General features: G+C 43.8%; 1 protein-coding gene across 2 annotated transcripts; it reads right to left on the bottom strand.

Moving 5' to 3' along the window:
• Positions 2,365–10,445, bottom strand: LOC110436243. Of its 2 annotated transcripts, none has more exons than XM_021462750.1 (2): positions 10,243–10,445; positions 2,365–2,892 (listed from the first exon to the last, which is right to left on the bottom strand). In XM_021462750.1, the coding sequence occupies exons 1-2, from the start codon at positions 10,401–10,403 to the stop codon at positions 2,556–2,558; spliced, it is 498 nt and encodes a 165-aa protein (XP_021318425.1). In that variant the 5' UTR covers positions 10,404–10,445; the 3' UTR covers positions 2,365–2,555. The 2 variants fall into 2 exon arrangements, with proteins under 2 accessions (XP_021318425.1, XP_021318432.1); XM_021462757.1 differs by lacking the exon at positions 2,365–2,892 and adding an exon at positions 9,712–10,174 and having other exon boundaries at positions 10,243–10,418.

Here is an 11,466-nt window from a genome sequence, read left to right as displayed (position 1 = left end):
CAATGTGTAGATCTACTGATCTGAAGTTCAACAAAATTGAGTTTTCTATTTTATGATTTTTATGTGATTTACTGTGATTTTTCAAAAACATTCAGCCAAAATAAATAAAAAAAAGGTAAAACCGCTTTCAAAACCAGGTGAAGGATGTAATGTGCACGGTTTAGAGTTCAGAGATTAAAATCAAACTTTCGCAAAAGTTGAGGGACCTAAAGTAGACTTTTTCCTTTTCCTAGAGGCCGTGGACAACATTCACCAATGCTGAGATGAAGGAACAAGTCTACATGGGCCTTGGGTTACTGGACTTTCAATTTGCATCCTTGGGCGTGGTCATGTTATTATGTGCTGTGTGTGTGTACTGGGCCATTCTACAGTCGTGCACAAATGGCCAGCCCACAGGTGATAATAATCCAGCAAGGATGCCGTACGTCACATCAATCAAGGCATGACGGGGGTGTTTAGTTCCCCTTTTTCCCAAAAAAATTTAGGTTTTAGTCCATAATTTTGCAAAATAGAACTAAATAGTATGCAAAAAATTTTGGCAAAAAAGGTGATAATCTCCGTTTTGAAATTTGGCCTCAAGAGGCAAAAAAAAAACCCAAAAAGAACCTAGGCTCTCATGAGAGCAATAAATGCATTTTGGATGGAACTAAACATGACCCTAAAAATTTTGTCATTTTACATTACATTATTCTAAAGTAGTTGGCATTTTGGATTCTATGGAAAACTAAACACCCTCCGAAATTCCTCCTCCACTCGAAAATAAAATGCAAAAAAAGGAGCCACGAACTTCCTGTGTGCAGTACAGAGTCTCTGAGAATTTCTCATAATTGTTAACTGTTTTCCTAATCACACTACACACCCGTAATAAGTAAACATGTACTACTAGTTAGGCCTTGTTTAAATTCATTTTTTTTTTGAATTTTGACATTGTAGCACTTTTGTTTTTATTTGACAAGTATTATTCAAATATGGAGTAATTAGACTTAAAAGATTTGTCTCGCGATTTATAGGCATATTGTGTAATTAGTTTTTATTTTTATCTATATTTAATGTTTTATGCATGTGCCGTAAAATTTGATGTGACAAAAAATCTTGAAAGTTTTTTTTTTGTTTTCGGAGTGAACTAAACAAGACCTTACATAGCGTGCACGGTGCACGATGTGGAGACTGCAGAGGCTGTTTTCCATTTCAGGCCTTGTTTAGTTCGCAAAAATTTTCAAGATTTCCCGTCACATCGAATCTTTGGTCGCATGCATGGAGTATTAAATATAGACGAAAATAAAAACTAACTGCATAGTTTACCTGTAATTTGTGAGATGAATCTTTTGAACCTAGTTACTCCGTGATTGGACAATGTTTGTCAAATAAAAACGAAATTCTACAGTAGCTAAAAATAAAAATTTTTGCCAACTAAACAAGGCCTCAGAATGAAAAAACACGTACAGTTTGTTTCCACAGATTACTCACACCAGACCAGACCTGGGCTACAACTACAATTTCCTTCCATTCATCTCTCTTCTCGACGTGTCCTTTGCTGGTACCTTCCTTTTCCCCAGACGACGGGGCAAGAAAAAAAAAAAAGCTCACAGATGACAGATACACGGAGCACATGATTGTGGAGGAGAGGAGTCCATCATCGAGCAGGTACGGGCACAAAAAGGTTTTGAGACGAGAGGACACGGACACAACAGGGCATGGGTTGAGATGGCGGCCAGTAGAATCCTCGCAACGTGCGTGCCGCTGCAGCTCGGGGCTGCCCGCCCGGTCGTACGCCGTGGGCACGGAACAGCTGCCGGGGCCGGGGTCTCGTCGTCTTCTTTGCTCTGCAGCGCCGGCGCGGCGCTCGTTGCGGCCTCCCGTTGTCGTCTCGTTGTCTGCACGTGCCGTAGATGCATGGCGTGGGGACGCCTGGCCTGGCCGGAACAGGACGACAGGAGAGGCTGTGGAAGGGCATCCGAGGCTGCCTCGCTCTGGCCGCACAGCTGGAGTGAGTGCATGCATGCAGATGCAGAGACAAACTGCCGGCTGAGTGCAAGAAAGGCCCCGGCCGGCCCCGGGGCGGCACTTCCGCCTCCGGCGGCGCGGCGCGTCTGTTTGCGCCTGTGTGTCCGTCGATCTGTCATCTGTGGAGGAACAAATAGGGTGCGTTTGTGAGGGTGTACCAGCCCAGCCTGGCTAGCCCATCAGGCCCAGCCAAGCCAGGCTTGTTTGGAGCAAGTGCTGTTGTTTGTGTCATTGTATGAAACTAGCCTGGCCCAAAGTAGCTGGTGTTTGTGTAGCAGTTGGGAGCCAGGCTAACAGGACAACTACCTCAACTACCTTATGGAGATTGTGTTTGGCACATATGAAACTCGGCCAGGCCCATGATCAGAATACAACAATTCACATGTTTTGAACTGAATTTTGCAAAGATGCAGCAAAATAAACATAACACACACAGAAATCCTCCTTGTTACAACATCTAAATTGGGCCTCAGTTTTAACATCATTGCCCATTGGAATTAATTTAGTTCAGCATACAATACTTAATCTGAAAGCTAGAAAAGCTGCAGGACCTACTTATTTGCAGGACAAGTGCAACAAGATTTAGATACATACATAACCATGGCCACCAAGAGCACAATCAGAGATATAGCTATAGGAAGAAAGATGTTCATTGTACCAACAACTTGCTTGGGCTCAGTGATGCCTTGTTGTTTGGGAAAGCGATTGGTTTCCATGGCATCTTCATCACAGCCCAGGTACTCTAAGAAAGAGGCTACTGCCTCTTCCTTTGTTGGAAACCCCTGGTAGCAGTTCTTCTTAAAACCAGCAACCTGTGCATTGCAGTCAGCCCAGTCTGCATACACTCCAGGCTTGTATCCCTTGTACACAACATACCAAGTCATGTTCCTTCAAAAAAACCCGAACATCAATTTAGATTTCAATTCTGCTAGTCTTTGAAATGGAACTGAATAAGCCTCAGTCATAAAGAACCAAATTGAAACAACTATGACTGCGGCATTGAAGAACTTCAGTTTGGTTTGAACCAAATGGAAGTTCTTCCATGCCGCAACCATTTGTTGCTTCATTACTACATCATGTGACATCATAGGCTAGGACATAAGCACATAAAGGGGGGGCCTCAGACCTTATTGACTTTGCACAATTTATTCTTAAGACAATCTTCACTGGTGGCAACTTTGAGGATCCCAAAGAACTGTTTCATGAGTACCATGGGGCCATGAGATACATCCATCCTCAGCCATCAGGTGGTAAGACCAAGACCTGTTGCATTGGGGATGGATGTATCCCATGTCCTGATGATAACCATGAGTGAATGCTAGCCTTACAAAACAAATGTAATGGAAAGCCACCTCAGTAATCATTGGTAGCTGTAATGGAAAATCCAAACATTTGTGTTGGATCCTTTGGCATCTGGAGGACCATAAACTTCTAGCCATCACCTTGAGTCATAGACCCAATTGTTGCTGAGTAAAGTTTATGGTTCCTTCAGATGTGATGAATGACACAACAAAAACAGGAAACCCATATCATAAATTTTTGTCATCATCGGCCAAGAAGAAACCAAAAAGCTTCATAGTACACAGGAAACATGAAAGACAAAACCAGTGTAGACAAATAACAGTGTAGACAGAATTCAAGCATGAAATAAACAACAGCCAACAGAGGCTGCTTAAAGTATGTTACAAATACTAGTTCTGGCCAATTAACTAAGGGCTCAAATGCTGCCCACACTCCCAACTAAACTGAACCACCAAAAGGTTAGGTGTTAGTAGAACCACCCTGCACAAAAGCCTAACAAGTACCCTGTACTCCAAAAGAAAGGGAGAGTGGGGGGGGTGGAGGAACTATACATCTCAACAGTCAACCCCCACATGGACATGCACCCATTGATGTCCAACTACATGAAGTAGTGCTTGGCTAGGTAATTCCTAAGCCATAAGGTCCTATGTGCACCACTCATTAGCACAAAGCCCCTAGCTTGTGCCTTGTTGTCCAGGAGGTGGCCATAGGCAACCAGCAGTGCGTCCTCACTGTACCCCTCCATCTCCATCACTGCCTGGTACAAGTTATCCTCCACATAAGCAGCACCAGTCTCCCTGAGAGCATTGGCCACATTATTCACTCGTCAGACATGTTGGTCAGCATAAGCATCTCATCCTCACTGAAATTCCTCTTCCTCTTTCCACAAACAGTAGAAGCAGGCACAAAAGTGGTTTTGCTGCCCTCAGGGAGTATCTCAGTTTGCTTACTGCTGTTGGTCATGGGAGGGGGCTCAACCTTGGTAGGAACACTGTCAGCTTGAGACTGACCAAGTGGTTCACCTGAACCTAGTGCATACCTACCTGTGGCAAGATTACCCCCAAAAATGGCTTCCATCTCTGTGTAGAACCTAATGGGAGTGTTTAGGAACTCAGAATCTTTTGGATGGTCCTGAAGAAGGGGTTGGAAAGATATAGTTATAGTTGATTCACTACAAAAAAGAGGGTAAGTACACATAGGAAAGAGGTGAACTCATCTACCTTGCAGTGACCAAGGTAGTGCTCCTGCTCAAGCATGATAGCATTGGTGTCACTATCCCATAAAGCCCCACTAAGGTCCTTCAACTTAGCAACCCTAGCCCACTTCTGCCTCCACTTCCTCAGGTGGTTGTAGACCTGAGTTGGGCTCACTATCTCACCACAAAACTCCTTAAGGCATTTGGCCACGTAGTTGACATCCTTGTCCTTGAAGACCTTGTCAGGCCTGCTACCATCACTAACAAGCTGAGCCATCCTCCTAAGCACAAAACCTGAAGTGTTGTTGTTCCACCTCATAACCCTACCACCTCCAGCATTTGCAGGAGCAGGAGCAGGATCTGCTCCTTCTGGGGCAGCTACAGCACCTACAGGAATAGGGTGGGCAGCAGTCGACCCAACCCTGATCATCTCTTCTAAAACATCAACACCACCATCCACACCAACCAAATCAACACCGAGTTCACGCATCCTAACATTTGGTACCAACATAAAATGCAATTAGACACCCAAAGGCATAATGGAGAACGCAGATTGCAAAAAAAAACAATTCAACAGAATACCAGAATTACATGAAATTACATTTGGTCTCAGCAGCAGCTCGATTTCACCTTGGGCTCGGGGTAGGCGAAACGGAGAGGAAGCAGATCTGGAAGTAGGGGAAGCGGATCCGATGGGAGTGGACGAAGACGAGTCGGAGAGGTGGAAGAAGAAGCCACCAACTCGGAGTCCCGGCACAAGCAGCACCAAGGCGGCGCAGAGGTTCCACCGCCGGGAACGGAGACAAAGCCGACGCTTGCCGCCTCCGCAGCCGCGCAGTGGTCACCGCCGCCGGTCTCTCACGAGGTAGGGTTAAGGGATTTGAGCTCGGAAGGGGAGGAGGAGAAGCGCCAGGGCGGGTACTACTTATAGCCGGGAGATTTCACCAGGTGAGAACGCGCGCGCGGAAGTTTCACCTTCCCGCGCGAGCTCCCGCCAGCCACCCTCCACGCCCACGCTGCGCCCCGAAATCGTCCACCGCGCGCCGCGAGCGACCAGGCTGGGAAGAAACGAACCCTAGCGGCGTTTCCCCAGGGCCAGGCGGAGACGGCGATTTTGGCTGCCGGAAGCCAGGCTTCAGAATGGGCCAGGGAAACAAACACGGCAAGTTGCAGCCCAAAGGCGCAGCCGAGCCGCTGGGCCGCCCCCGCAAACGCACCCATACATCCTTGAAAATGTCACCTGCTGCATGCAAATAGTCCATGGTGGAAATGATGTGTACGGTTTCGGTATATACTCACGCCCCCATTTCTTTGGACACAAAGTAGACGGAAACGCTTGGTGCAGGTTAATCTGCATCTAATTAATAAGCAATTCCGTTAACACATCGTTAGTGTGCCTAGCTAAGTAAGTACTACTAGCTATGGTCCTATACACAATCCTACTCGGCTACTCCTATCGTATTACACATCATTCAATTCGTTGCGGCCTAGCCGCTGTGTATGCAGCTCTTGAACCTACAGTAGTGCTAGTAGCTAGCGACGAGCGCAACCCTGTCATAGACTCGCAATGCAGCAGCGCGGGACACGAATGGCCAAAAGCATCGTCGCGTGCACCAGCTAGCACCACGTACTGTGCGCGCGCGTACATGCATGTACGTACAGGCACGGTGCACCAGCTCCGTGTAGCAGCGCGCACAGTCCGCGCCTGTGCGGAATTGATGCCCGCGCGCCCTGCCCGTAATAACGTCGCTGTGCGGCGACTAGAGACTCGTCACTGTTGCCCACTCCACTTGAAGCCGCGCAGGCGCTGCAGCTACCGCTGGGCAACAGTCTGACCAAGGCAACGTATAGTAGGGCCTTGTTTAGTTCCGAAAAGTGAAAAGTTTTCGATACCGTAGCACTTTCGTTTGTTTGTGACAAATATTATCTAATCATAGACTAACTAGGATCAAAAGATTCATCTCGTGATTTACAGCTAAACTGTGTAATTAGTTTTTGTTTTCGTCTATATTTAATGTTTTATGCATATGTCACAAGATTTGATGTGACGGAAAATCTTGAAAACTTTTTGATTTTTAGGATGAACTAAACAAGGCCAAGGAGTAATGCCATGAAATGTGCGCTGTATATTCTAGCTGCGAATGGCGTACATGGAGCAGCAAGTAGTAATGGGTAGACGACGTACAGTACATGCGTACAGGTAGCGTATACTAGTGGTAGATGAGTAGGTATGCGTAGGAGGAGGACCGAGCAGCGCACGTAGAAAACGCGGGCAGTGTGCCGTACCGGGCAGCATGGAGCCGTAAGGTGCGCCGGGGCTACCGCAAGTCGCAACTGTGGGGAGCACATGCTGCTGCTGGGAAGTGATGATTAACCAGTTATTATTATACATGTAGTATATATATATATCCGGCCACCGGTTACGACAAAGCAATCGTGCGTGTGTATGCATTATTAGGTTAATGGATTCGTGTATTTAGCAGGCGGGAAAATCCGCCGCGGATCTCCCCTTGTGCGTGCTGCTACCTGCATGCATGCATGCTTGCGGTCCAGTACGGGCGGACGCACGCACGTACACGTCGTGTCATGCCAAGCCGTTTACCAGTGCGTTCAGTGCACTGGCACTTGTTTGATCCGCGTGACAAAAGATTGGTGTCGTGCGGCGTACGCGTACGTGTGCGCCGGGGTCAGGGTTTTTTTTTTGGGGATCAGGGGGTCAGGCGTCAGCATGGAGAAGACGAGCCTACGATGGAGCGCCCACCCACCCGGACGGAACCGAACATTGAGGCGCGCAGTTGGGTCATTGGGCCGCGTGGTGTACCGGCGCCCCGTACGCGTGATCTGCTGCATGCTGCCGGCACCACCGCCGCGAAATTAATGGGGGCACATGCATGCCCACCCGCCCTCCCGCGCGCCCACCCGCTCGTGTGCTCTGGTGTGTGTGACGACGATGGAGCCGGGACGGACGGGAACCGCCGTCCGATGTTTCCCGCGTGGACCTTTTCCCGCGCCGGGAGCCGAGGCGGAACGAGGGCAGGAATCGGCAGCCAGGTACGTTGCGTTAGTTTTTTTTCCTTATTCCTTTTATTCTTTCCGTTTCCTTTCTTTTTCTTTCCTTTTTGATTTCTCTTTTTCCTTTTCGTGATTTATTTTTATTTTTATTTCTTTTATGTTTTATATAGTTATTTTTATTATTATTTTCACTTTTTATATTTTATATGTTTTTTTATTTCTTTTTATTTTTTTCCTTTCTTTTCTTTCTTTTTCTTATTATTTTTATTTCCTTTTTTCACTTTATCTTTCACTTCTCATTTCTTGTTATTTTCATGCTTCTTTTTTATTTTTTATTATTTTGTGTTTTACATATTTTTTATTATTCTTTTCACTTTCTTTTATATTTTGTATGTTTCTTTTATTTCTTTTTTTCATTCCTTTTTTTCTTATTACTTTTATTTTTCTCTTCACTTTATCTTCTACTATTTGTTTCATGTTGTTTTTCATTACTTTATTTTATTTTATTTTATTTTTCTACGTCTCCAACACATGCGCGGTATGAATTTTTATACAACCACTGGGTTCAGTATTTGATGAACTTTTATCGTAACTAGTAAGTTGTTCATTACTTTCCTTTTTTATTTCTTTTTTATTTTTCTTTTTCTTTTCTTATTTTTTATTTTGTGTTATTTTACAGTAATTAATTATTATATTTTTCATATACATATTTATTTCATATTTTCCAATATAATAATCATTTATTATTCATATTTTATGTTTTTTTCTCTTCTTTGCTATTTTTCATTTTTATATTATTATTGTTATTACTATAATTGATTAATTTTAATTTATATTCTGCTTTTTATTTTCTATATTTCATGAGATGTTTATATGGTATAGATTTATGTTCTACGATATTTCATGTGGTATATAATGTTATGTCCTGTGATGTTTTTATGATGTTTCTGTAATATAAATTTGATGTTTTATGATACTTTTTGTGATGTTCACATATTATAAATGTGATGTTCTATGATGTTTGTATGTCCACATGGTATAGATGTAATGTTTTATGGCGATGTCCGTACAGTATACATGTGATGTTCACGTCGTATATAATGGTGTTCTATGATGTATTTCATGATGTTCATGTAGAATACATGTGGTGTTCTATTACGTTTTTTGTGATGTTCTATGGTGTATCTAGTGGTGTTTACTTACTATATACGTGATGTTCTACGGTATATTTAGTGATGTTCACTTACTTTATATGTGATGTTCTATTATATATTTAGTTGTGTTTATGGTTTATTTAATGTTGTTCCTGTAGTATATATGTGATGTTCTATTATGTTTTCTATGTTTGCACAATATACATGTGATGTTTTATGATGTATATAATGATGTTCACATAATATATATGCGATGTTGTATAATGTATTTAGTGATATTTTATGGTGTATTTAATGTTGTTCACTTAGTATATGTGATATTCTAGTCTATTTAGGACGTTTAAAAAATATAAGTGTTATATTGTTTTTATCTTTTCTTTATTATGTTTTCTCTTATGCTTTACTTTAAAATTTATTGTCATTTGTTTATGTTATCTGTCTATATTTATTTTTATATCATATTATCATAAATCTAAACTAGAATATTATTGTTCTGAACTGAGAATATTTTTTTATTGAAGACGGAACATTGTTTCTATAAACCTAGAACATCATCTCTGCCCAATAATGTTCTATCTTTGTAGGATAAATATTCGTTAATAAAATATTATCTAAATATATCCATGTGAGATCTTATTTTGAAGAATTTATTGTAACAAAACCGTTGGTGTAATCGGAATTTAATTTTATTGATTAGTATAAAAGTTATGACTTTTTTAAATCTGTTGAAGACTATTTAATGCGTCAGCTTAGTTGACGTGGAATGAGATGAGCATAGGTCAGTCTAGAAATATCTACCCACGCGCTGAGCCAAAACCTGTCACTTCCTACTATTGGCCTATACTTACTAGGCGGGAAAATCTAGTACCAAGAAAATTCGGCGGGAATTGCCGGACGCCGGACTCGGTCCGAACGGCGGGACCGCAAGAGGCCCCGATGGAGCCTGCCGGCCGGATCGTGCACCCCGCCGGCCAATGCAACACCCGTGCATGTCTTCCTGCTGGGTACGAGTTCGTACTTTGTTGCTGGATCCAAGCCTGAACGGACGGTAAAAATACTTACATGTGTCTGTATTATCGTTCGTTGGTTCTATAGCAAAGTAAAGCTTAAACTACAGTAAGTTGGTACCGAGTCGTGCTCGGGTCCACACCCCTGGGTGAGATCGTTCGATATAGGAACCTCGTTACCGCCAGTCAGTCACTTGAATACTATGCTGCTAGCAATGCCTCAGCGGCAAGCAGCGTACGTGCCTTGTTGTCGTATTACGGAACGCAGGACACGTTCAACTAACCATACATGTGACCATCATGTACGACTACTCTTTGGTCCTTACTCCTTACCATGAGTGCTACGTGTCGGCTGGTAGTTCCGACGCCGCAGCCGGGCCACTTGCATTGGGTTCAGAACCCAGACCACGACAAGTTTCCGCGCGGGCAGCACCATTGCGCGAAGAAGATGGGTCAGGAATTCAGGATCACCAAACAGCACGCATGGCTGCTTGGGTATGCTGCAATGTGCAGGCAGAACAGAGGAGGATAATCATGGTGTAATCAATCAATCGGGACCGATGGATACCCTTGCTTGTCGGCGAGGCGAAGACGACGACGACGACGTGGACGGGGATCCCGGAACAGTGGCCGCGTATCCATCGCGCGTACGTGCCCATGGCCAGACGCTAATGAAGGGCCCTTGTCCGCATCTAACAACCGCCGTTTTGCATTTCGCATCCGCCGCATGGGGCGGGGGACGGGGGTGGTGGGAGCACTCTGCTCGTGACGGATGGGGTCCATGGCCCATGGGGATGTGCAACAGAAGCAGCGATGATACGTACTAATCCCTGTTCGGTTATTATTGTTCAGAGTTGTGGCACCATCTGTTTCAGCGGCCAAAACTGGGCTGGCCTTGTTTAGCTAGTCTAATTAAAAACTAACTAGGTTAAAAATATCCATCTTACAAATTGTAGATCAATTATGTAATTAGTTATTTTTTATATATATTTAATGTTCTAGGTATGTATAGTAAAATTCGATATTCAGAGGAACTAAACAAGGCCCGGGTGAGCCAACACTATTTTGCTGAACAAAAAGTTCAGACTCCAGAGTTTTTGTGCTGAAACTATGTTCAGACTTCATCGTCTTCTGACTTCCAGAGTCCAGGCCCAGCAGAAAACAGGTCAAGTAAAATATAACTCTACACTATGAGAAAATGGATCCAGCAATAAAAAATGAAGTTTGTGTGGTCGAAGAGGCCTGGTTTCTTTTTTTTCATTTTCTAAGAAGTAATGTGTGTACTCCTGGAGTAATATTTGTTAATCTCCCGACAAGGAATCGTCGTCTACGTTAGTGCTCCACCAGCAGCACTAGTCACCCTAATCTATTGTCTATCTATACTAAGTTCCTACTAGTAATTCAGCAGCATGGGGGAGATTGGGGACAATGGAGGCAGGAGGTTGTACTGCCAACCATGAGCTACCTCTTTGACTCCCTAATTAATGATGAAGATCAACTTGCACATCAAACGTGGGCACGCAAAGGAGCATCCTAGACATGGGTGTTTGTCCTCTTTGCAAAGGACAACACAGCCCCCCTCACTCTTCCTCAGTCCTCACTCACTCCATTTGGAACTAGAGGAAGCCCACCCTACACCTCTCTTCTCTCAATGTGCCTCTGCTCAGTGCTCAGATTCCAAATGTGGTGTGTGCTTTACTTCTTTCATTATTGCAATTTGTCACAGAATGGACAAAGCCCCATCACTTAACAAAAGCCCATATGCTGTTCTTTTATATATATATATATATAT

The sequence above is a fragment of the Sorghum bicolor genome, chromosome 1 (genome assembly GCF_000003195.3).
Source record: "Sorghum bicolor cultivar BTx623 chromosome 1, Sorghum_bicolor_NCBIv3, whole genome shotgun sequence".
In the NCBI taxonomy this organism is placed as follows: domain Eukaryota; kingdom Viridiplantae; phylum Streptophyta; class Magnoliopsida; order Poales; family Poaceae; genus Sorghum; species Sorghum bicolor.
This window is presented reverse-complemented; position numbering and strand designations above follow the sequence as displayed.

Excerpts from the sequence above, each read along its gene's own strand:
- LOC110436243 (XM_021462750.1), bottom strand. The coding sequence starts at position 10,403 with ATGCGGCGGATGCGAAATGCAAAACGGCGGTTGTTAGATGCGGACAAG. Across the intron at positions 2,893-10,242 it reads CGCCTCGCCGACAAGCAAGG|GAACATGACTTGGTATGTTG; the intron begins GTATCCATCGGT and ends GTTTTTTTGAAG.